We start from the raw sequence: 21,607 nt of genomic DNA on the forward strand, positions 1-21,607 counted from the left end.
AAAAATTTGACATGCTGCAAACCAAAAAAACAATGGCTTTTTAAAAGAGCCCCCACTGTTGGTCGGTTTTAGTTATCCTAATACGCTGAACATTCGTTTTCCTGAGGAATTTTACTATTTTCCAAAGAATTAAATGAGTTGTATCCATTCATTGGATAGCTTTCAATAAAATATTAAATGTTTCAATGTTTCATGTTTTGATAAAAAATGCATCTCCAAAAAAAATCACTTCTTGGAAAGGACTTTTCAAAATAAAAGAACGGATTATTATTTTCAAGTGATAAATGATACGCATATGATTCTGTTGTCAGTGTCCCTGTTGTAAGGTGTTAACCTCAACTTTCAAAAGGCAATTTTCTGTAGTTCATGGTTACAATAAACATTCATTTATTATGGAAATTGCCAATCTCTACAGAAGCCACATTCAACAAGAGAAGGAAAGGTAAAAAGAATAAAGAAAGAAAAGCCAAGCGTCTGTCTTGAGCAAAACCAAACCAATAAAGCATTGGTGATGACAGAAAAGTGAAACTATTGTGAGTCTGCTGAGAAAGTAACTAGGTTTGAGATTCGTCTTCTGTCATATGAAGCCATTGATGATGACAGAAAAGCCCAACTTAATGTCGAACCCTCCTCCCTCCCCCCTCCATACGATCAGAAATGGTATATGTTGCTGTTGTTAGGAAGTCGGATGCAGCTGTTGCTGTAGCAAAGGAGTAGTGAGTTTGGCAACACAGCTGTACTTGGAAATTGAGTATTTCCTGTACACTGATGTCAACTTCCCCACACCTGCATTTTTGCGTATCTCCTCTATCAATTTCACGCATTCCCTGCAAGAAAAGAGAAACACAATTTCTAAATCTTTGTCCAACCTTCAGATTTGCTTGTTTTGTCTCAGTAGAGACCAATTCAGATGGAAGAAATGGCCTCTGTACAGGAATGAAGCGCAAATTCTAGTTGATTCATCAAGTAGAATTTGCCATTCTAATATATGCCAAACTTTGAATCCAAGTGCAGGACTCACTGAAGCTGTAATTCAGAATAGGTGGAATGAACGTTGAGGGTCTTGTTCCACTGTGGAGATTGTTTCAGCAGGCACCGTCCTGTGTATATTGCAGCAGCAGCCAGCAATGATGGTGGAAATTTTAGCATCCGATATTCCACCATACACAACTCTGTTAAATAAAATGACACCATTTCCAACTGCACCACAAAAACAATGTCTAAATATATAACTATAGGACACTGAAACACACACACACACACACACACACACACACACACACACACACACACACACACACACACACACACACACACACCTTAGTGTCAGATTCTGCTGCCTTGAGAAACCTTCTCATAAAGACAAAAGGGGTTGGGACTGATACGTTGAACTGTAAAGTGTTCAACATTGATTTCTCCTGTAATATTCACAACGGTCAGTTTTTTCAAATAAATAAACAAATGAAATATAATATAGATATTGATATATATTTCTCCTACCATCTTCAAGACATCCTCTCTAGTGTAAGCTCTGTCAGAAATGATCACAAAGTCTTCCAGGGTAGGAACATAAACCTCCTCATACTTGCAGGCTAGGAGCATCCCTGTGATGCCAACCAGTTGAAGGGATTTTCTCATCACATTTTGAATAGACAGATATCTGTCTATGAGATTAATGGCCAAGAATAGAGTCTCATGCATCAGATCAAACTTGTGGTGTACCTAGAGAAGTAAAAGAAACAATACCACCATCATTACCTCACCACTATTAGAATGCCAAATTCATTTCATTGTGAAAGTGCACAGAAATTAGAAAAAAAGGAAACAAATTGCAAAACCTCAATCAGCCAATCGACCAATATAGCTCTCATTCGATGATTGATATCAGTCTGTTTTGATATGTAGTCCGCAGGAATACAGCTAATGATCTATATCATATAGAGAGATAATTTAGATATGAATACATATCTAATCGATTTGCCATTAAAGTTCTTCATAAATCATAGTGTACCTCAGTTCTTCGATAATGGTTGTATATATCCTCAATGTAGTCAACTACAGCCAATGGGTTTCTAGCGTCTGCTTTGTCAATGCTGGGTATTGGTGAATCTGCTTCTTCCATTTCAATTTCACACGGTTCCTGCCCCCAAAAAAAGATTCATCCCAAGTAAGGCCTTGTAGAGAAAGAAGAAAGAAGCAAAAACAAAGAAAAGGCTTATGAGAGAGGGATCACATACGTTCTCATGAACCTTCGACATGGACGACGACGATGCCGGAGAAGATTCGCAGTCCATGGTACTATTCTGCTTGGAGTCCTCATCTTCTTCCATGGGTACATCAATCTGATCCTGAGTTTCTCGGTTCTGGCTCTTCTTTTTCCTCGGAGACAGCGTTCGCCTCTGTTTGGATCTCCACTGGGCGTTCCCATCGTTCTCTTTGCCGGAATTCTGAGAAGCCTGATGCTCAGAATCCAGTTACAAAAATAAGAACCCAAAAACCATAAAGAAAAAGTAAGAAATCACATTATAGAAAACAATGGAAACCTGTGCTACTGATTCGCTTTTGGCAAGAATAGCACCATATTGTCTGCATTGAAAGAAAAGGCAAGAGTTTGTTAAAAAGGTACCCATTATTCAAATCATATGCATCCATAGACCAAATGGAAGAACTGAATAATTACCGTGTGATGGGTCGATCAAGAGGGATGAATCCCTTGGTCGGATTTCTGTTCAATTTGTTTTATTATATTAAGAACCCCGCAGGACTAAACCATAGAAAGAAACTATAAAAAAGAAACAGAAACCAAAGAAAACCAAATTACATACTGGGGAGGAAATTTTTGGCAATTTTGGGGAATCGATGGTCTATCAGACAGATCACCAATCAGATTTCCAAGATCTCCCAACGCCCTGCGAGTGGTCGCCCTCGCCATTTTCTTGATGGGCTTTCTCCTTTCTTCTACAAGAAAAAGAATGAGGACGACAATGTTTAACTCAGAAATGCATGGGCAAATCTTTGATGTTTCTTGCAGGACAGAGAGGAGAATAAGAAGAAGAGGAGAGTGGAGGAAAGAGTGAGGTGGGGGCACACAAATAAAGGTGGAGGCAAAACAGGGGTTGCAGAGAGAGGAAAGGATGTTCAACGGATACTTGCCCACGAGAGAAACACATCAGCACGGTGCTCAACGGTCGACGTATCTCGACCGTTAGATTTCATCGTGGACGGCGCTCAGTTAGCCTTGCGGTCGACGGTGTCAGAACCAAAATTGAATCCCCATATTATTTATTGGCAAAACCCCGTCTCACGACTTTTCGCCACCACTGATTGGAATTCGGACACCCCCTCTCTCTCTCTCTAGAATAGAATGTCATTATCTTGCACATTTTTTTTGTATAAACTTATACTCCATTTCTTTTCTTTTTTTATGAAGAAAAAACTTGTACTCCATTTCAGCGCATAAATATTCGCTTAAGCTACTCAATTCCTTACTTCATTTATGATTGTTTCATTTAGTTTTTGGGAATTAAACCTTTTCCCTTTTAAATGAAGTTATATTGCAACTTTTCGCTTGTCTAACTACTTGCAAATTCACTTTGTGGGTGAGTGGAAAAAAAGTGAGGTGATAGTGCAGTTAGAACGGTGGATGGGCTTCAATGTTGTGTTTTAAAGAAGAGCGGCTGTGGGGAGGGCCCATTCATAAGACCCCTATTGTGCTTTCTTAGTTTTGAGGGCCTTACATCTTTGAGATTGAATGATTAGCAGCTACCTTCGTACCATATTCATGGGATAGAATCACTAAGGTATAGGGGGTCATTGAGGGCACATGAAGATGAGTGGAATTATCACATTTAGGGTGGACCATATTTTATGAGCACTTCATGAATATCATCACATGGGCTGAGCTGTTACGTCACAAATTGTAGAAAGTTCAGCATTTAAAATCTTGTAGTCGCAGTGTCGGGTTTTCCGTATCAAATTCAAAGGGGATGTCTCCATTTGAACCGTTTGACTGACCAAATTGGGCCAAAGATTTAAAAAACTATAGGCAAGGTTCGGTTCAAAATTATGTAAGAAAACCTTGTCTCTACTCGGTTCAAACGGTTGTATGCGTTCAAAAATGTTGGAAGCTAGCCACATTGATCAATACTCTTCCTCTTCTTGGCTCAAGTTGGTTTTAGCTGGGTTTTCACTAAGGGGTGAGTCTGTGTGCCCCAGAAACCTGGTGGTTTTCATAGACCATGCTTTATGAGGCCCACCCATGGCAATGCAAACAAGTTTTTTTTTTTTAGTCTTGGGGACCACCTCCTTTACGCGGTGTCCTTTCCCATGGGGGTGCGGTCTGAATCCTTTTCGGTGGGAGGGGGGCCTAGGGCTGGTAAACAAACCGAGGAACTCATGGCTTGGCTTGGTTTGGTTTCTGCTTATCATGAACTCGTTTCGTGGTCGGTTCGTGTAGTTGGCAAGCCGAGACACGAGAAGCTCGTTTAGCTTAAACGAGTTGAGCCTGAACAGGAGAACGCATATAGATAAATTATATATATATTTTTTATGTATGAAGGACTCCAATTGTGATGTTGTGGCCTCAAGTGGAAATGCCCAAACCATCATAACTAAGAATAGGATGAAAGAGCGGTTCACGTTTAGCTCAAAAAGAGTAGGATATAAACAACAATCCAAGCAAGAGGTGAAAAAAATATAAAATGGAACCAATGTCACAAATGTTGATTATGAGAAAATATTCCGAGATATTTAAAAATGTGGGTTTCTTGAGAAAATCTTGAGATTTTTTTTTTTTTTGAAGATTAAGCTGGGGTTAGAACGAATAATCAATAGAGCTAACAGGGGAGACCAATCCAGGGGTTTGTCCTTCCACGAGTGATTAAGACCCCTCTGGCTAACTTGGCTAGCACTCTACACAAAAATGATGAATTACAGTATCTGAAAACTATACAACACCGATCAAAACTATACAAGATGTTTACAAGGTGAGACATATCGGGATCAAGCTCCACTCTACCTTCCATGGCCGCTGTCACCTCTCTCGCATTATCAGCTCTTTCAGTCTCCAACTTCACCTTACCATTCACCTTCGCAGTCTTCAAAATCTCACCCTAGAACCTCCATTCCTTGTCTGCGAGGTGCCTATGTATCGATTTACATCCTGCAACCAAAATCTCACCTTCTACGGACCTTATGGTGAAGCCAAAATGCCACTGAGAAAAAGCAAATGCTATTGATATTGACTTTGACCCAAAATTTCACCTTCTACTGATCCGACAAATGCAAGAATCTCCACAGAATATTCCATGAGAGGTTAGATGTGCTCTCCTGCTTGAATCGCTACTTGATCAGCTATGTGCTCCTTTGAGGCTTGGGATTCCTCGAAGAGGACAACATTCCTCCATTTTCACAGGTACCGTACAACCACGTGAAAAGCAGATATCCACCGTTTCCTTGCTGCAGATATTGTTATCGGGGTATTAAGCCAACTTAGCAATGCTTCCTTTGCTGAGTTCTTGGGCCTCATCCTAAAAAAGAATGTAATATGATATCATGCTGGGGTAGTTGCTCAAGCGCATAAGAACAGACCATGAGATGTTGATTCCTCCGCTTCTTTAGATAGGAAACACTTATGAGCAACGTTGTACCCAAAGGACTTCATCTTGTCCTGGGTTAGAATGTGGTCCTTGCAAACACCGCTGCTCTTCATGGAAAAAACAGGGTCCCGCTCACCGTCAACCTAAGGCCTGAGCTCATTGTGGGCATCGATCGGCTGAGGAGAACGCCAAATTTCCTACACGCACTCGATGGCGAATTCAGGTACGCTTCCTACATTTTGTTTCACAGGATTCGCCAACATTGGGTTATGGGCCCATGACACACATTCAACTGTGCATGGTAGTGTAGGGCTTTCCGGAGTTTTGCAGCCACTGTCGCCCTAGGGCGACTTAACTCGCTGGGTGACAACCATAGTCACCGTGAGGGTCACTGACAATTCTCAGCAAACTGTCATAATGAGTAGACAACTTTTTCGACAGTCTGTCACCGTGAGGGTCACTGACAATTCTCAGCAAACTGTCATAATGAGTAGACAACTTTTTCGACAGTCTGTCACCGTGGGGCGACAACCTTTATCGGCATCTATCGCTGTGGGGGCGATAACAATTTCTCAGTAGCAGTCGGCTCAGGCAGCCCTCATTAAAAAAAAACACATCGAGTTTTACCTATGGCTGTCGGGCTGCAGAGCCGACTGCCATCGCCGGGAAATCGGAATGATCGCCGTGGGGCGATATGTTGGAAGGAGCGGCCATTGGGTCGTCATGCCGAAGAAGTCCCCTGACCGCCTGAGCTTTCGCCTGTGATCCCCTGTGCCGTCGGGTTGCAGAGTGGTCGGCCTATGCTAAGCTCACCAGAGGTGTTGCCGAGGTTGAAATCACCGGATGGCCGGCGTCTGGGGTTTGAAAACCCTTTTTTTTTTCTGCCCGGCATCCATCGGGCTGCTAGTGGAGTCACCGTCGCCAGGGCATCTGCGGGCGATTCCAGCTGGTAGCTGGTGCCTGCAATCACACACCGTCGTGGGGCGACGTCGGTAGTCGATGGGCGGGCGACGTGGGTTGCCGAAGGATTTTTGGGCATCCAGAAACTATTGTTGTTGCCATCAGGATCAGCCGGTGCCGGGGCTGTCGCCGGATCAGACGATCGTCGTGGAGCGATGTTTCGGTAGGATCGATCGTCGGCAGCCTTGTCGGCGCTGCTGGCTGGTGACGTGCTCTTTTTCCTCTGCTCCTTCAGCCATCAGACTGAAGAGGAATCTGATGTCGTCGTGGGGTGACGTCGGTTGCCGATGGCCGTCGACGTAGATGCGTCGCCTGAGGTGGTGAGCGTCGCCGGCTGGACACCAACGTCGGTTGCCGTTTGGCGACGTTGGTCGCCGTGGAGCCGAAAAGGGTGGAAACCTTTTTCAGTTTCCTTGAAAATGCAAATAGAAACCCTCGGGTTTCTGTTTCATTTTAACAGGATACCGAATCGAGCCTGGCGAGGTTAATGGATGACAGACTCGATCCAAACCCATTTTGGGTGGATCGAGTCTACCGTTTATTCTTGGATCTGACCCGGACCCATAATGGTTCTGGGTCTGGGTCTGATCCGAAAAGAATCGGGTCTCTCTTGGATCGGGTTAGATCCGGGTCTATTTAGGACTGGGTCCGATCCAGATCTATTACAAGTTGGGTCTGATCCAGAACCGTTTAGGACCGGGTTTAACCTGAGTCCGTTTTGGACCGGGTCTAACCTGGGACCGTTTCGGACCGGATCTAACCCGGGTCCGTTTCGGACCGGGTCTAACCCGGGTCCTACTCAAACAGGGTCCGACCCGTATCAAGTATGTGTCGGGTCCAACACGGGTCCATTGAGGATCGGGTTAGACCTGGGTCCAATATGGTTAATATCGGGTCATACCTGGATCCGTTTAAACCACATGTTTGACCCAGATCTGGTTAATACAGGATTCTGACCCGGATCCAGCACGGTCCAGGCACTATTTGGCCTGAACCGGATAATGAACCTGATCCAGCCCCTTCCGGAACCGGTTCAGAGCCATTTTTGACCAGTTCTTTCCAGTTTTTCATCGGTTCCGAGATGCTAAGACCCTGTTATCATGAATTTATGAAGATACAGGGATTTTGGCATACTGTTATAGGGTTTTATGAACTTTTGTTTATAGTATCGGTTCATAAGGTTTAGAACTGGTTCAGGACCTTTGATGAACGATTCAGGGCGATTTTAGACCGGTTCATGGTGTTTTCAGACTGGTTCCTACTTGAGGACCCTGGGTTTTACCCATATGAGCATGCTTTTGTTATTTTTCATGCTTTATAAAGTATTTATTTTAAATAATGCATGTTAATTCATGTATTTTGCATTGGTTAAGTTGTGCATGATGGTTTTAAGCATGAATTGTAACTAAATTCATGACAATTAGTTTATGTATATTAGTTGAAGCATGAGCTTATATTATGTCATGAATATACATGCATTAAAATGTGTGCATGGGCGTGCTCCATAATACGAATATGATTTTTGGTAAAAGATCTTGATTGATCGATTCTTGTAATCACCAAAGTGATCTGAGTCGTGTTAATTAAGGATTCTTTAGATCCTTTTAAGATTCGTTATTATGATTGTGTGTGAATTAATGAAACATCGATTCTACCCAAAGGTAGGTCGTTGTGTTCCAAATTTACACAGGGTGTGATAGTAGATGTGTATTCCAGCCTATGAAGCATGTTCGTACCCAAATGTACACTGCTGAATTGTCTCTGGTTACATGATCTGCTAGTTTTACCAATTGAAGTCGATTCCTTGAGAATTGAAGAGACGGAGCAACTATGAGTATTATCATTTTCACTAAAGTGGGACGATAATGGCTCAACTATGCTTGTCTTAGAAAATGTGAAAATAAAGGGTCTCACTTTTACCTTTTCAACACGAGTCTCGTCTGAGCAATAATAGTAATGTCTTTTTGTTTTCGTTCCTTGTTTTATCAGGTTCCTTCCTTATCGATGGTTCTAGTAATATTCTTATTTTAAACGGATCAAATTTTTCTGATTGAAAAGAAATCATATTATTTACTTTGGGCTATATGGATTTAGATCTGGCCCTTAGAATTGACGAACCTCCCACTTTTATAGAGCAGAGTACAATCGATCAGAAGGCTGACTCTGAGAAGTGGGAGCTCTCGAACGAACTTAGCCTGTTGTTTTTGCAATCTCGGGTGGCCAAGAATATTTGAGGTGCCATTCCTCACTGTGAGACAGTGAAGAAATTTTTGAGAGCCATTGAGGCTCAGTTCGTCACTTCTAATAAGGCAAGGGACAGTACACTCATGTCCAAATTAGTGTCTATGAAATATGTTGGTGACAGTCACATTCGACAACATATTTTGGAAATAAGGAATATTGCGACTCAATTGAATGACATGAAGTTTGCCATCTCTGACTCCTTAGTTCATCTGATCTTAACCTCGTTACCTACTGAGTATGGACCATTTAAAATTTTCTACAATACACATAATGATGAGTGGTCTTTTAATGACCTATTGGCCAAGTGTGTTGAGGAAGATAAGAGATTGAAGGGTGAGAGGGTGCCAAGTGCACATATGGCCTCTCATAAGAATAAACAAAGGTCGAGGTCAAAGAAAAGCTCATTCAAAAAGAAGAATCAGAAGAGAGCCACTGAAGAGAGTTCAAACTTTCAGGCGAAAGCTAAATCCCAGTTAGGAGGCCATTCTATAAAGTGCTTCTTCTGCAAAAAGAAGGGGCATAAGAAGGTGGACAGTTTGAAGTACAAGAAGTGACTAAAAAATAAAGGTAATAAGTCATTCGTTTCTCATGAGTGCAATCTAATTCATGTTCCATTGCATAGTTGGTGGATTGATTCTGGTGCTACGATGCACATTGCCAACTCTTTGCAGGCTTTTTTGAACAAAAGGGAACCAACAGAGCATGAAAGACGCATCTTCTCAAAAAATAAGAAGCGCTCGCATGTCAAGAGCGTTGAGACCTGCAGAATTGTGTTGGAGTCAGGATTCATATTAGATTTGGTCGATACATTTTATATGCCATCTTATAGTCGGAACCTAATTTCAATTTCAAAACTTGATAAGTTTGACTTTGTATTTAAATTTGAAAAATCTGAACTTATTATTATGAAAAATTCAATGAATATAGGTTCTGCATATATGTGTGATGGTTTGTATCGATTAAGAACCAAATTCCAAATTTAGAAATCTCACTCCATTGAGAACACAATGATTGACAATAAACATGGCCTAAAGAATGATCAATCCTCTTTGCTTTGGCATCAGAGGTTAGGACATATCTCGAAAGAGAGAGTCCAAAGACCCATAAAAGAGGGAATCCTCGAATCCCTTAATTTTACGAATATAGAGCCATGTGTTGACTACATAAAGGCTAAGCGGTCTAACATATATAAGAAAGATACCAAACGCAGCAATGGAAAGTTAGAAATAGTGCATATGGATGTGTGCGACCCTTTTCACAGTATTATACAGGTGAAAAATATTTTGTCACCTTTATAGACGATTACTCACGGTATATGTATCTCTACTTATTATCTGAAAAATTAGAGGTCTTTCAGGTTTTTAAGGACTTCAAGAAAGAAGTAGAGAAATAAACTGGTGAAGTTATTAAGGTTGTCAGGTCTGATAGAGGTGACAAATATTATGATCGTTTCACTAAGATGGGACAAAAGGAATGTCCATTAGCGTGGTTTTTAAAAGAGAAAGGCATTGTACCTCAGTATACCATGCCTGGTAGTGCTTACCAGAATGATGTAGGTGAAAGAAGAAACTATACGCTTAAAGAAATGATTCGAGCGATGTTGAATCACGCAAACCTTCTTTTGACCTTGTGGGGTGAAGCTCTTAGGACAACAATGCATATTTTGAATAAGGTTCCTACAAAGGCTGTTCAAAAGACTCCTTACGAGTTATGGACAGGCAGAAAACCTTTTTGTCATATATGCGTATATGGGGATGTCCAGCAGAAGCTAATATGTATAACCCACACATAAAAGCTTTTGATCCTAGAACAACTAGTGGTTTCTTCATTGGTTATCCAGAAAAATCGAAAGGCTTTAGGTTTTATTGTCCATCTCATACACCACAGATAGTGAAAACAGATAAAGCAAGATTTCTTGAAAATGGTTCTGTTGGGATAGATGCGTCTCAAAATATTGATTTTAAGGAAATGCAGGATTCAGGTTTCACACCTGCTAAGGATAAAGACCCGATTTTCTCTATCATTGTTCCTTCGAGCCATGTAAGAGAAAGTCCAGTCAATGAATATCAATCCTAACTAGATCCGGTTGTTGATGAGGATATACAACAACAACAGGATACAGAGGCTCATTTTGAACCACTTATAGCACCTGTATGAAGGTCCACTAGAATTAGGAAATCTGCTATCCATCCAGACTACGTGGTGTATTTACAAGAGTCAAATGATTTCATAGACATTGATGAAGATCCCTTCACATTTGCAGAATCCATTGAAAGTGAAAGATCAACACATTAGATTAATGCCATGAAAGAAGAGCTTGACTCTATGGCAAAGAACCAAGTGTGCGATCTTGTACCTTGATCAGATGGAGTTAGACCTGTTGGTTGTAAATGGGTTTATAAAACCAAAACAGACTTTAAAGGTCATGTGGAAAGGTATAAGGCTAGGCTTGTTGCAAAAGGTTTCACACAGATAGAGGGCATTGATTATAATAAGACTTTTTGTCCTGTCTCAACTAAGGAATCATTGAGGATAATCATGGCTCTCGTAGCTCATTTTGATTTAGAGCTGCATCATATGGATATGAAAACTGCCTTCTTGAATGAGGATCTAGATGATGAGGTATACATGCAACAACCTCCTGGTTTCAGTATAAATGACTCAAATAACTTAGTTTGCAAATTGAATAAGTCAATTTATGGACTTAAACAGGCCTCCCGCCAGTAGTATAAGAAGTTCAATCAGGTAATAATGAACTTTGGATTCACTAAAAACATTGTTGATCAATGTATTTACATTAAGACTAGTGGGAGTAAGTTCATAATTTTGGTTTTATATGTTGACGATATTCTTCTTACAATTAATGATTTGAGTCTATTGCATGAAACAAAAGATTTTCTTTTCTCTCATTTTGATATGAAAGACATGGGTGAGACCACTTATGTCCTTGGAATCGAGATTTGTCGTAATAGAACTAAGGGTGTCCTTGGCCTCTCTCAGAAATCCTATATCCTTAAGGTTCTTAAAAGATATGAGATGGAGAATTGTTCTCCTTGTTCGACACTTATAGTGAAAGGAGATAAATTGAGCTTAAAGGACTGTCCTCAGAATGATATTGCGAAGGCTCAGATGGATGTTGTCCCATATGCTTCAGCGGTTGAGAGTTTGCAGTACGCGCTGACCTGCACTCGACCTGATATAACATTTGCTGTGAGAATGCTTGGTAGATATCAGTCAGATCCAGGCATTGCACACTGGAAGGCAGCGAAGAAGGTTATACGCTATTTACAAGGAACGAAAGACTATATGTTGACCTACAAGAAAGTTGATCACCTAAAGGTCATTGGATACTCTAATGCGAACTTAAGAAGGTGTATTGACAGTAGAAAATCCACTATTGGATACATTTTTCTTCTAGCGGGTGGTGATGTCTCATGGAGAAGTGGAAAGCAGTCTACCACTGCTGCTCATACCATGGAGGCAGAATTTATTGCTCTATACGAGACTTCGTCACATGTCATTTGGATAAGAAACTTCATTATGGGTCTTAATATGGTGGACTCTATTGAGAGACCACTAAAGATCTTTTGTGATAATGAAGCAGCCGTGTCCTTTTCAAATGACAACAAGAACTCAATATCGTGTCGACACATGGAGTTAAAATATTTTGTTGTTAAAGAAATGACTGAGAATCACCTGGTATGTATTGATACAATTGGGACGAAGGAAATGACTACAGATCCCCTTACTAAAGGGCTAGTATCAGGATTATATTCCCAACATGTAAAGGGGATGAGTCTTTTTTATTTTTTCTGATGTATGACAATACATTATGTGATCACATTTGTGTTTATGTTTTGATTCTCTAAGGTTTTGTGTTATTGTTGATTTTGCATAAAGAATCTCTCATATGGGTTACAGAGAATAGCAGAATAACAATATTAAAAGGACCAATAGAATAGGTGAGAGACTAATCTATTTATAAATGTAATTTTCTACATGCCTAAGCACTGAAGGTGAATTATAGCGTAGTGAGAATATGACATTTCATAAAAGAGTGCTCATATCCATGACTCATACGATTCATCCTTATGATAAATGGTGGCAAGTGAACCCACATGAAGAGTTAAATCAAGATAATGATATACATCTCAATTTAGCACACTTTTGGTGTCAATGGGTCAAGTGGGAGAATGTTGGACATTATGGGTTATGGATCCAACCCACAGTGTGACCTGGTTTGACACCCATTAGTGGGTCACATTAGTGGCCACGTAATGGGGTTAGTGGGTGGGAGTTACGTGAATGTGGAGAGACCACATTCACGTAACTACCTTATTCTCCCATTATATAAGGGGTTAGGGGCTATGAAGATGATGAGATGTTCATAGCATTTATCCTGCCAAAACAGTTCCACATTCTGATATAGTGGAACAGGGTCCTGCTCACCGTCGGCCTAAGGCTTGGGTTCATTGTGGGTGTCGACCGGTTGAGGAGAACGCCGAATTCTCTACGGGCACTCGATGGTGAATTCAGGTACGCTTCCTGCATTTTGTTTCACAGGATTCGCCAACACACCCTGCTATTCGTAATCAACATTTGAGGAACAATTGTGGGATACATCACCTCCGCGACCTTGATATGCAGAAGAGAACTGTAAAATATATGTTGTATTGATAGCATTTGCTTAACCAACGATGCCTGCCCTGACCATGCATTAGTCCAAAAATATGTATCATCCTCGTTCCCCAAAATCCACTCCACCCGCAACTGAGCGGTCTCGGCTCCATACCGAATACTTTTCCACCCGCCCTCAAGCTTCGCCACCTATAACGATTCCTTGCTCAAGTATATATATAATCCCCATCAGGGTCTCTTAGGGATTCTGCCCTTGATTGCATAGCTTTCACACTTGCTTAGTCAAGGCCGCATTGTTTACTTTTGCTAACCTTTTGAGCCCCCCCCTCCCTTTTTTTGGTTTACAAATGTCCTCAGGCCTATTGCGATCCTCTGTCCCATTCCAATGGAAGTTTCTAATAAGCTGCTCCATATTCTTTATAATTGTCGCCGGTAATTTGAAACATCCCATCCAATACATCGAGAATGCTGCCCGGATGATAACTAGTCTACCTGCTAACGCCAGCAACTTGCCCTTCCAGCTGGGAATGATTCATTCTAAAATCTTGGTAAATTATTGGCATGTATAAAAAAACACAAAATGTTCAATATATACATTTAGACAAAACGAGTAATAATAAAAGGACTTTAAAAAGTGTTTTTATCGAATTAGTATCACAATAAAAATGTGATCCTTTCAAAATATATGATATTTTGAAAATATAACGTTCCTTTGGCAATATATCTGATTTTGGAAATACCATGATGTTTTGAAAATATAGCCTATATTTTGTGATTGTGACATAGAAAGGAACTGGCTAAAACAGATTAGTTTTCTTCCACTCGTAGTGAAAACAGTGTTCTTTTAACTTCAAGTTATTTGGGACAAAGGACACGCTTGCGTGGCCCCTTGTGAGAATTATTCTCTCAGATTTATGGGAGAATGATTCCTACAAGCCTCATTTTCTCATGTACTTGCAAATGTGAGAAAATGGGGCTGTGCGGATGAAACGGAATGCGACAGTCGGAGTCAACAGGGAGGAGAGTGTGACTCAGATTCTCATGAGAATCCCTCAAAACTGATGTTTTTTAAGCCGTTAGTAACAGGACTCTCAAATTTCAAATTTAGAAGAGTATTTTATTTTATTTTTTTCATTAAAAACCTTAGAAAAGGTGTCAGAACATATCTTTTGCCTTTTTATATATCGATGTTTCTTTTTATTTCTGCTCTTTTGGCTTTAGCAAACAAAAATTTCTCTCTGAATTTGAGTCTGTCAATTTTCAGTTCCGTTGTACTGCTGTAAAACTATGTTGCCCACACTAAGACTCATTTTTCGTACGGATAATTAAGGTTGTGTAGTTGCCCCCGACTCGGCTTGAGCTCCACTATTTAGTAAATGAGATGAGCTCAGGCAGTTAGGTTCCACTCATCTCCACGTCATCCCCCACCTTTATATACCCCTCATAAATCTTATGTTGCAAGTTGCTTTTGATCAAATCTGACGTTATTGATGAATTCAGAATGATTGATTTAATAAGAATCGACCTTTAGATCGTATCTTTTTCATTGAAAATATGATTTTTTAAATCATAAAATTTAGTGTTTTGTCAACTGTCTGACTTTGACTTGAGAAAGTCCACTGTTTTTCACTTTCATAAAATAAGAAAAAAAAAAAACTTGGCTCGAGCTTAGCCAGCCACACAAGGAACCAAGCTGAACTTCGAACAGCTCAGGCTCCACTCGTTTGGTAGGGATGACTTGTGAATATCACCAAAATTGACAGGACTTCATGAGTTTGAAATCCATGAGGACCATCTGTTGCCACAAGACCGAAGCTGGGTATACTTCTCGCGGCACAGGAAAACCTAAAGAGTTTTACCAACAGGAATGCCAATGTGCAGTTTATGATGGAGGTTCCATGTACAAAAAATTTGCCTCTTAAGACTTACAAATGTCTCAAATTAAAGATCTAATGTACATTAATTATTGGACCTTTTGAATAAAAGTCATGATCTTGCAGAATTTCAGCATTAAAACAAAATTTTGAGTGGTTGTGAAGGTGCTGAGATGAAGGCATTGGATCAAACCCCACTGGAGCAAGGGTGTGTCAGTAGCCTTCAGAGGTGAGTCACATAAGGCAGGGTGGTCGTGGGGCCCCAACCGGGATTTTGTAATTAGCTTTGGCAATAGTTCCTTGTCATAAAAAAACAAAAGACATTAAGGTTATATCAGAGTACTTTAGGACCTGCTTCATCTTTTCTAGTAACATGCCTGACAGATTGCACATGGCAGCACCAAAGCTATTGACTAAAAACATTGTTTGAAATCACAAAATGACTTTAATACATGACTACTAGATCTCTCCAAAACATTGCAGCCGTTTATAGCTTTTCTCTAGGGAAAGCTTTGGAACCTGCTTCCAAAATATGGGAAAGTTGATTCCCTTTAGTAGGAAAATCACTTCCGCTTCGTTTCACAAACTGATTCTCTTGGGCTTCATTCATGTTTCCCTTTCGCTTCTTGTCACTTTTCACTCGCTTCCTTCTAACTTCCTACAACCTTTATATTAAAAAATTATTTTTTTTTTGTAACAAGCTTATATGTTGGCTTTATATCATTTTATATTTGTGTTTAGGTCATTTCTTATTTTGCTTCGGTCGGTGCTTCATATTGTTTTTTATGTATTTTCTTTTCATTTTTCATGCACTTACATAATAGCTTCACAACAGCTTCTCACCTTCATACTACTCCGACTCCCTTATCCATTTTGTTTCCTGGTAACTATGGTCACAACTAATATATGGTGATATTGTATGTGAAATTCATGCTTTGATAGAATGAAAAGGATTGATGGAGCCACAAGACTGGTGATGGTTCTTCAGCGTTTCTGCAATATTGAGCGAAATATACTCTAATCTGTCAAGGAGAAAGACTCGTTGGCTGCACTATGGACAATAAATCATGGTGATTAGACGACCTAGAAAGAAATGAATTTCAAGCCAACTATTTGGGAAATGCCATGTATAGATAAAAAAAAAAAGTGGATTGATCTGATGATGAAAAAAGGTCACAAAACATTTCTGAAAATCATTTTCTATGTTATTGGAAAATTAAGCCCACACAACCATCTTTCTTTTGCCATGCTTAAGGATATGACCAAATTGTTTCTAGAAGCTCCCTCATGTTTAGACACAAATGGGAGCAACGCATATGGGTTTGACCTTTAGCTTATGTTAATTGTCAGGAACTTCTTTCAAGTATAGGTGATTTTAAGTAGTTATGTCACTTTCCATGATGAGTTCAAGCTTGTCCAGATAAATTTTAAGGCATTAAGAGGTTTCCCTGAGGATGCCTTGGTCATTAGATGTTGATGTATTGGGTTTGATTTGGGTAGAATGGGGGCGAGATTCACATGCAGGATCATTTGGATCTGTTTGGATTCACTTTGCATGATGTTTAAATTAATTTATTTTTATTGTTTGGATTTTATATTTAGATATGTGATATCTGGATTAAAATTTTGAATTTTAATTATAATTTGAACTCATATTATATTAGGTTTTTCCAATTTGCTCTATAATATTCATTGTAGAGATTGAATGAGGATGAATGAATGAGTTATTGAGTTATTTTTATTTATTTTTTTGCTATTTTCATTAGATCTTGTTTTTCAATTATTAGCGTGAGACATTGTAATCATAGTGTGGACTAGACCCATAACTTCAAAGCTTCCTTAAATTAGATACCGAAAATGATTGTAATGTTCTTGTAAAATGACACGACTTCGAAAATGCCTCACTACTTGCCAAAATCCTCTCCATTTTCAAAATTTTGATTCCTGACTTGTTTAGAATATTTTTACGCACAAGCAAACTTGTTAATGTTCACACGATAGATACGTACACCATCCAAAGGTCGCAACATCTCAATAAAAAAGAGATTTGCGTGAACACTTTGCAAATCTAATAAAATTTGTGTAAAGTATTTGTGAACATGGATAACTTGAATCCCAATACAAGATATTTGCATATGAAATGCGTGGATCTCCTGAGATTCGCAAGCCTTATGCGAATCTTATAGAATTTAAAAGTTTGAGCTTGGCAGGTTCGATTTAAATATTTGCGACAATCCTGACATTCACACAAACGTTTTGTGAACCTCCTTTAACTAAGAACTCAGCTAAAGTCAAGACATATGTCTGCAAATATATGGCTGACCTTTACAAATGTCTACAACGAATATTTTTATTTTTGCATGTTTTCTGATTCGAGCTCGATAGGTTTGCATCACATATTTGTAGATGTCACGACCTTCGTGTCGATACCATGCAAACTTTCATTAACTAAAACCTTGCATAAAGTCTGGATGTACGTCTATAAATTAATGTGTATCTCACATTTGCAAATATGTGTTGCAAATGCCTTTAGGGTTCAACTTTTCAATGCTACACAAAATACAAGGGTTACGTGGCGCGCATTCAGACCTGAGAACATGCACCTGGGTGTTGGGGGGGGGGGGGAGAGAACATATAACCTGCTTGGGTTTTGTAGAATTCACCACATATATTTGCGTACGTACATTCACAACTTTTATGTCATTGGCTTGACGGCTTCAAATGTAAGCTTGTTGTTAGGTGACTCAACGAGACCATTAAAAGCTATCTTAGTTACCAAAATAACAGCACATAAAGTCGCATAAACTTCTTTATCTAGCTCATGGCGCAACATTAATGATGATGTATAATACCTCCAGCAATCAAGGCAGCTTCGATGACCGCGTAAATGATATCAACAACTTCTGTTACCCTGCATGTATTTCCCTTGAACGTTTTCGCACCGGACTTGCCAAACCTGGTGATGCATTTCAGTAGAGCCTTATTGCACCCCAAGTCAAGATAGCCTGTTACAGTTGTGCAGAGAAAGAGCATATTATCATATAAGACTTCATATTATATGCAGCGACCTCCTTGATAGCCATCCATCTTGGCACTTCTCGAGATGGGTCCTTTGCTCATCTCGAGAAATATTGAGATTGATGGTCTGCAGCAGTTAAACTGCATGCTGAGCATGGAGCACCGCTACAAAAAAAATGGCCTCAAATCATATAAATAGCAGAAGAGAAGGAACGGAAGACCAGGTCACTTAATGGACCTGCCTCCCTCCCAGGAAAAACTCCGGATTGAAGACACGACCACCCAGCCTTATGTGTCCCAACCATGATAAAGCAACAGCAGCCCCATGTGCCAGCAGGATTCGATCCTGGGCCTTTAACTTGACGCAGGACCCTTCTGACCACATGGGCAACCACTGCGGTGGTAGGATATTTCAGATTTTTTAAAAGGGGGGTAATAGAACACCAGTTATGAGTGCTACTGAGGGGTAAAAAGCTGGTTATTGGTCAAAAGGTATCCTAATAACACGACAAAATCCTAAAAAGTAAGGTATTGGTTATTGGTCAAAAGGTATCCCAAGAACATGACAAAACCTTAAAAGTAAGGTAGGGTATGCTACGTTACTTTTTTTGTTTTTTGTTTGGAAAGGCAAGCTGGGGTTAGGCAGACCCTACAGTTATACAACTATACCATTGTTGGGTTTTGAACCTGCAACGTCTCAACACAAGGTGAAGTGCACTAGCTGCTCCACTTGTTCCCCCCTTGGTATGCTGCATTACTTATCTCGTAAAGGCTGACCAAGTTCCTAAACTCCAACTTCCGCGACCAAGTTCATGACCACGATAATTTCTACTTTGTAGAAACACCATTTTTCATGAACTTGGTCAGACTTTACATGATACCAGAGTCTACCCTACATAATGTATTAACTGATAATGAAAAAATGATGTATCAATTGACAATTGACATTACTTTGTTTCGCCTGAACACAAGCATCATGCATCTGGCAGCAAGCATCTAGACCATCACATGGGGGCTCTCCAGGGCAACCACTGTACAGAAGTCCGCAATACTTTCCATACCTCAAAAATGGAGGCACTGCCCAGGCCACCATATGTAAGAGTGCATGATATTATAACAAAACCCTTTAAGAAAGATGAATATTCATTAAAAAAAAAAAAAACGAAGGCAATAGTAGTACCTGAACAAAAGTCCGACTCGCATTTCCTGCTACATTCTGAGTGCTAGAAAACATAGAAGAAAAAAAGAAAAAGAGAGGAAGATAATCAAAACCCTAGTTTGAAGACCAAACATTTTATGGACCCCAACTTGGTTTGGAGTCGGCGGATTTGGGCAAACCGCGCACACTACAGAGCCTAAAGGTGTTAGGAGGATGCAAACAGTTCGGATCCAGTACAGCTAAATACATGAAGATTCGGATTGGAATCTGAACCAACCAGAACAACCAAAAATTGCAAAACCTCCATCCTGGACTCGACCCAACAGAGTTTTCCCATGTAATAATAAACTACAAACAAAAAAGTGATGGTTTGCACTCACCAAGAGTGAGGAAGTATGTAGAGCAGTGTTCTGAATGCCAATATTGAGACCCTGAACCGGGATCAGTAGACAAGACAGCAAAAGGGGTGAGATGATTACCAAGATGAGAAGAGAAAACCTGCACTCCTTCATGGCTGGCTGGTTGGTGCCCACCAATATTGGTGATGGCCCTGGTAGGTGGGTTTGGTGTTGGTGGTGGTTAGTATTCTCTGTGAGATCTGAAATCAATGCTTGGTTCTCAACCAATGCACGTTTGCAGAGCATGATATTGCTGAGGAATTGTGATTCTGCCTCAATGTGGGTGAAGTGTTAGTAGGTTTGTCTTGTTCCGGCTCGTGATATTATTTTGTTCTTTTGTTGGTGTATCTAGAAAATGTAGGTTTGGATATGACAGTGATGTGGTTCCTTTTCCCATCGTTGATGTGAAGTTAGCCCTTGGCACAATTTCTCGTGGCCCCCCTTGCCAGGCTGCTTTTGCTTGACCCGTTGTCTTGTAGGAGCAGTGAATGCACCTCACCTTGTGTTGGGACGTTGCAAGTTCAAATCCCAATGGTATGGTTGTATAACCGGTGGTGGTCGGCCTAACCTCAGCTTGCCTATCAAGAAAAAAAAGGCACGAGTTCATATAAGGGTTTCTGGTATATATGTTGTACACAAAATCGATCTGTGAAGTATACGCAAATCTGCGCTTCTCTCTTTCTTTTTTTTTGAAAGTAAAAAAAAAAAGAGCTGGAAAAGCCAAGATTTGCATATACTTCACAGATCGATCGATTTTGTGTACAACATATATACAAGAAACCCTTCTATCTCTTCTGGTATGTCAGATTTGAACTCTTTCTCACTTTTTTTAAGGGGTTGCATTAATTGGATGATCAGGTTCTTATTGATTAACTAGATCATGGTTTGAAAGAAAGAGACTTTGGGTATGCCAGACTGATTGATATTGGGAGTTTTGGTTGGAATTATTGGGAACTAAGGATTCATGGATCAATAAGCTTGGATGGTTTATTTTTTATTTTTTGCTTTTTGGCTAGGCCAAGTGCAAAATTCCCATTCACAGACTTTTGGTTAATAAAACCCTTGAGGTGCTTCCTGTCCTCCGAGGAGTATACCCAGCTTCGACTTTGCACGAAGACTGCTGCTGTGAGTTTCAAACTCGTGACGCCCCCTTCAAACTATTTAAACTGAATAAAAAATCATATCTTCGTCCTAACAAAACTAATCTGCCTAAACTAATATCGCAAGCTTTAGTTAGTGAAGTGATGCAAGTTAAGAAGTTTGTGTTGGTATCCCATGAATGTGCTCCTTCCGTTAAACCTGTACAAAATCAGGGGGGAACGGTTACACAACCGTTCCCATTTTGTGCCTATAAAAAGGTATCCATGAGCGACCCTTTGTGTGTGCAAAAATACAGAGAAAAACACAGAAAAGGGTTAAGGCATAAATTACCTTTTCTGGTGGGTTTTTTATAAAGGAAGGGAAGAGGGATCCTGCTCGCCGATTGTTGAAGGAGCCTGCACTCATTGGAGGGCTGCAATCCGACTGAGGAGTGAAACTTTCCCCTACTTCAGCCACCACCTGCTCCTTTCCTCTGCTCCAGCCGACCTCAGTTTTCCTGCAAGCGCAGCAGCCTGTCAATGGCTGCCTCAGGTACGCTGTCTTCTTCTGTATTTTATTCTGTTTAGCAGAGTGGTGCTCTGTGTTTTCTGTCTTTACGCAGGGCCACCACCTTTCAGG

General features: G+C 40.2%; 2 protein-coding genes and 1 long non-coding RNA gene across 3 annotated transcripts; all 3 read right to left on the reverse strand.

Moving 5' to 3' along the window:
- Positions 1 to 359: 359 nt before the first annotated feature.
- LOC149841507 (uncharacterized) lies at positions 360 to 1,200 on the reverse strand. Its single transcript, XR_016431654.1, has 2 exons — positions 1,022 to 1,200; positions 360 to 827 (listed from the first exon to the last, which is right to left on the reverse strand). It is a non-coding gene; the product is annotated as an uncharacterized LOC149841507 (long non-coding RNA).
- A 126-nt stretch (positions 1,201 to 1,326) lies between these two features.
- On the reverse strand, positions 1,327 to 2,932 carry LOC149841508 (uncharacterized). The gene is made up of 6 exons (XM_090005279.1): positions 2,826 to 2,932; positions 2,544 to 2,586; positions 2,238 to 2,456; positions 2,012 to 2,140; positions 1,839 to 1,928; positions 1,327 to 1,722 (listed from the first exon to the last, which is right to left on the reverse strand). The coding sequence occupies exons 1-6, from the start codon at positions 2,930 to 2,932 to the stop codon at positions 1,327 to 1,329; spliced, it is 984 nt and encodes a 327-aa protein (XP_089861405.1).
- Positions 2,933 to 17,985: 15,053 nt separating this feature from the next.
- LOC149841509 (phospholipase A2-alpha-like) lies at positions 17,986 to 20,133 on the reverse strand. Its single transcript, XM_090004827.1, has 4 exons — positions 19,871 to 20,133; positions 19,512 to 19,554; positions 19,283 to 19,408; positions 17,986 to 18,318 (listed from the first exon to the last, which is right to left on the reverse strand). Exons 1-4 carry the CDS (start codon positions 20,000 to 20,002, stop codon positions 18,146 to 18,148), a joined length of 474 nt encoding a protein of 157 aa, XP_089860953.1. The 5' UTR covers positions 20,003 to 20,133; the 3' UTR covers positions 17,986 to 18,145.
- Between the last annotated feature and the right edge of the window lie 1,474 nt (positions 20,134 to 21,607).

This window comes from Nuphar pumila, chromosome 4 (genome assembly GCF_984573655.1).
Source record: "Nuphar pumila chromosome 4, dmNupPumi1.hap1.1, whole genome shotgun sequence".
In the NCBI taxonomy this organism is placed as follows: domain Eukaryota; kingdom Viridiplantae; phylum Streptophyta; class Magnoliopsida; order Nymphaeales; family Nymphaeaceae; genus Nuphar; species Nuphar pumila.

What these genes read in the sequence shown, in the direction of transcription:
- LOC149841508 (XM_090005279.1), bottom strand. Translation starts at nt 2,932, where the DNA reads ATGGCGAGGGCGACCACTCGCAGGGCGTTGGGAGATCTTGGAAATCTG. An exon ending in ACCATTATCGAAGAACTGAG is followed by an intron (nt 1,929 to 2,011) that starts GTACACTATGAT and finishes TATATGATATAG; the next exon opens with ATCATTAGCTGTATTCCTGC. An exon ending in TGGTCGATTGGCTGATTGAG is followed by an intron (nt 1,723 to 1,838) that starts GTTTTGCAATTT and finishes TTACTTCTCTAG; the next exon opens with GTACACCACAAGTTTGATCT.
- LOC149841509 (XM_090004827.1), bottom strand. Translation starts at nt 20,002, where the DNA reads ATGAAGGAGTGCAGGTTTTCTCTTCTCATCTTGGTAATCATCTCACCC. An exon ending in CGAGTCGGACTTTTGTTCAG is followed by an intron (nt 19,409 to 19,511) that starts GTACTACTATTG and finishes TGGCCTGGGCAG; the next exon opens with TGCCTCCATTTTTGAGGTAT. An exon ending in TTGTGTTCAGGCGAAACAAA is followed by an intron (nt 18,319 to 19,282) that starts GTAATGTCAATT and finishes CAACTGTAACAG; the next exon opens with GCTATCTTGACTTGGGGTGC.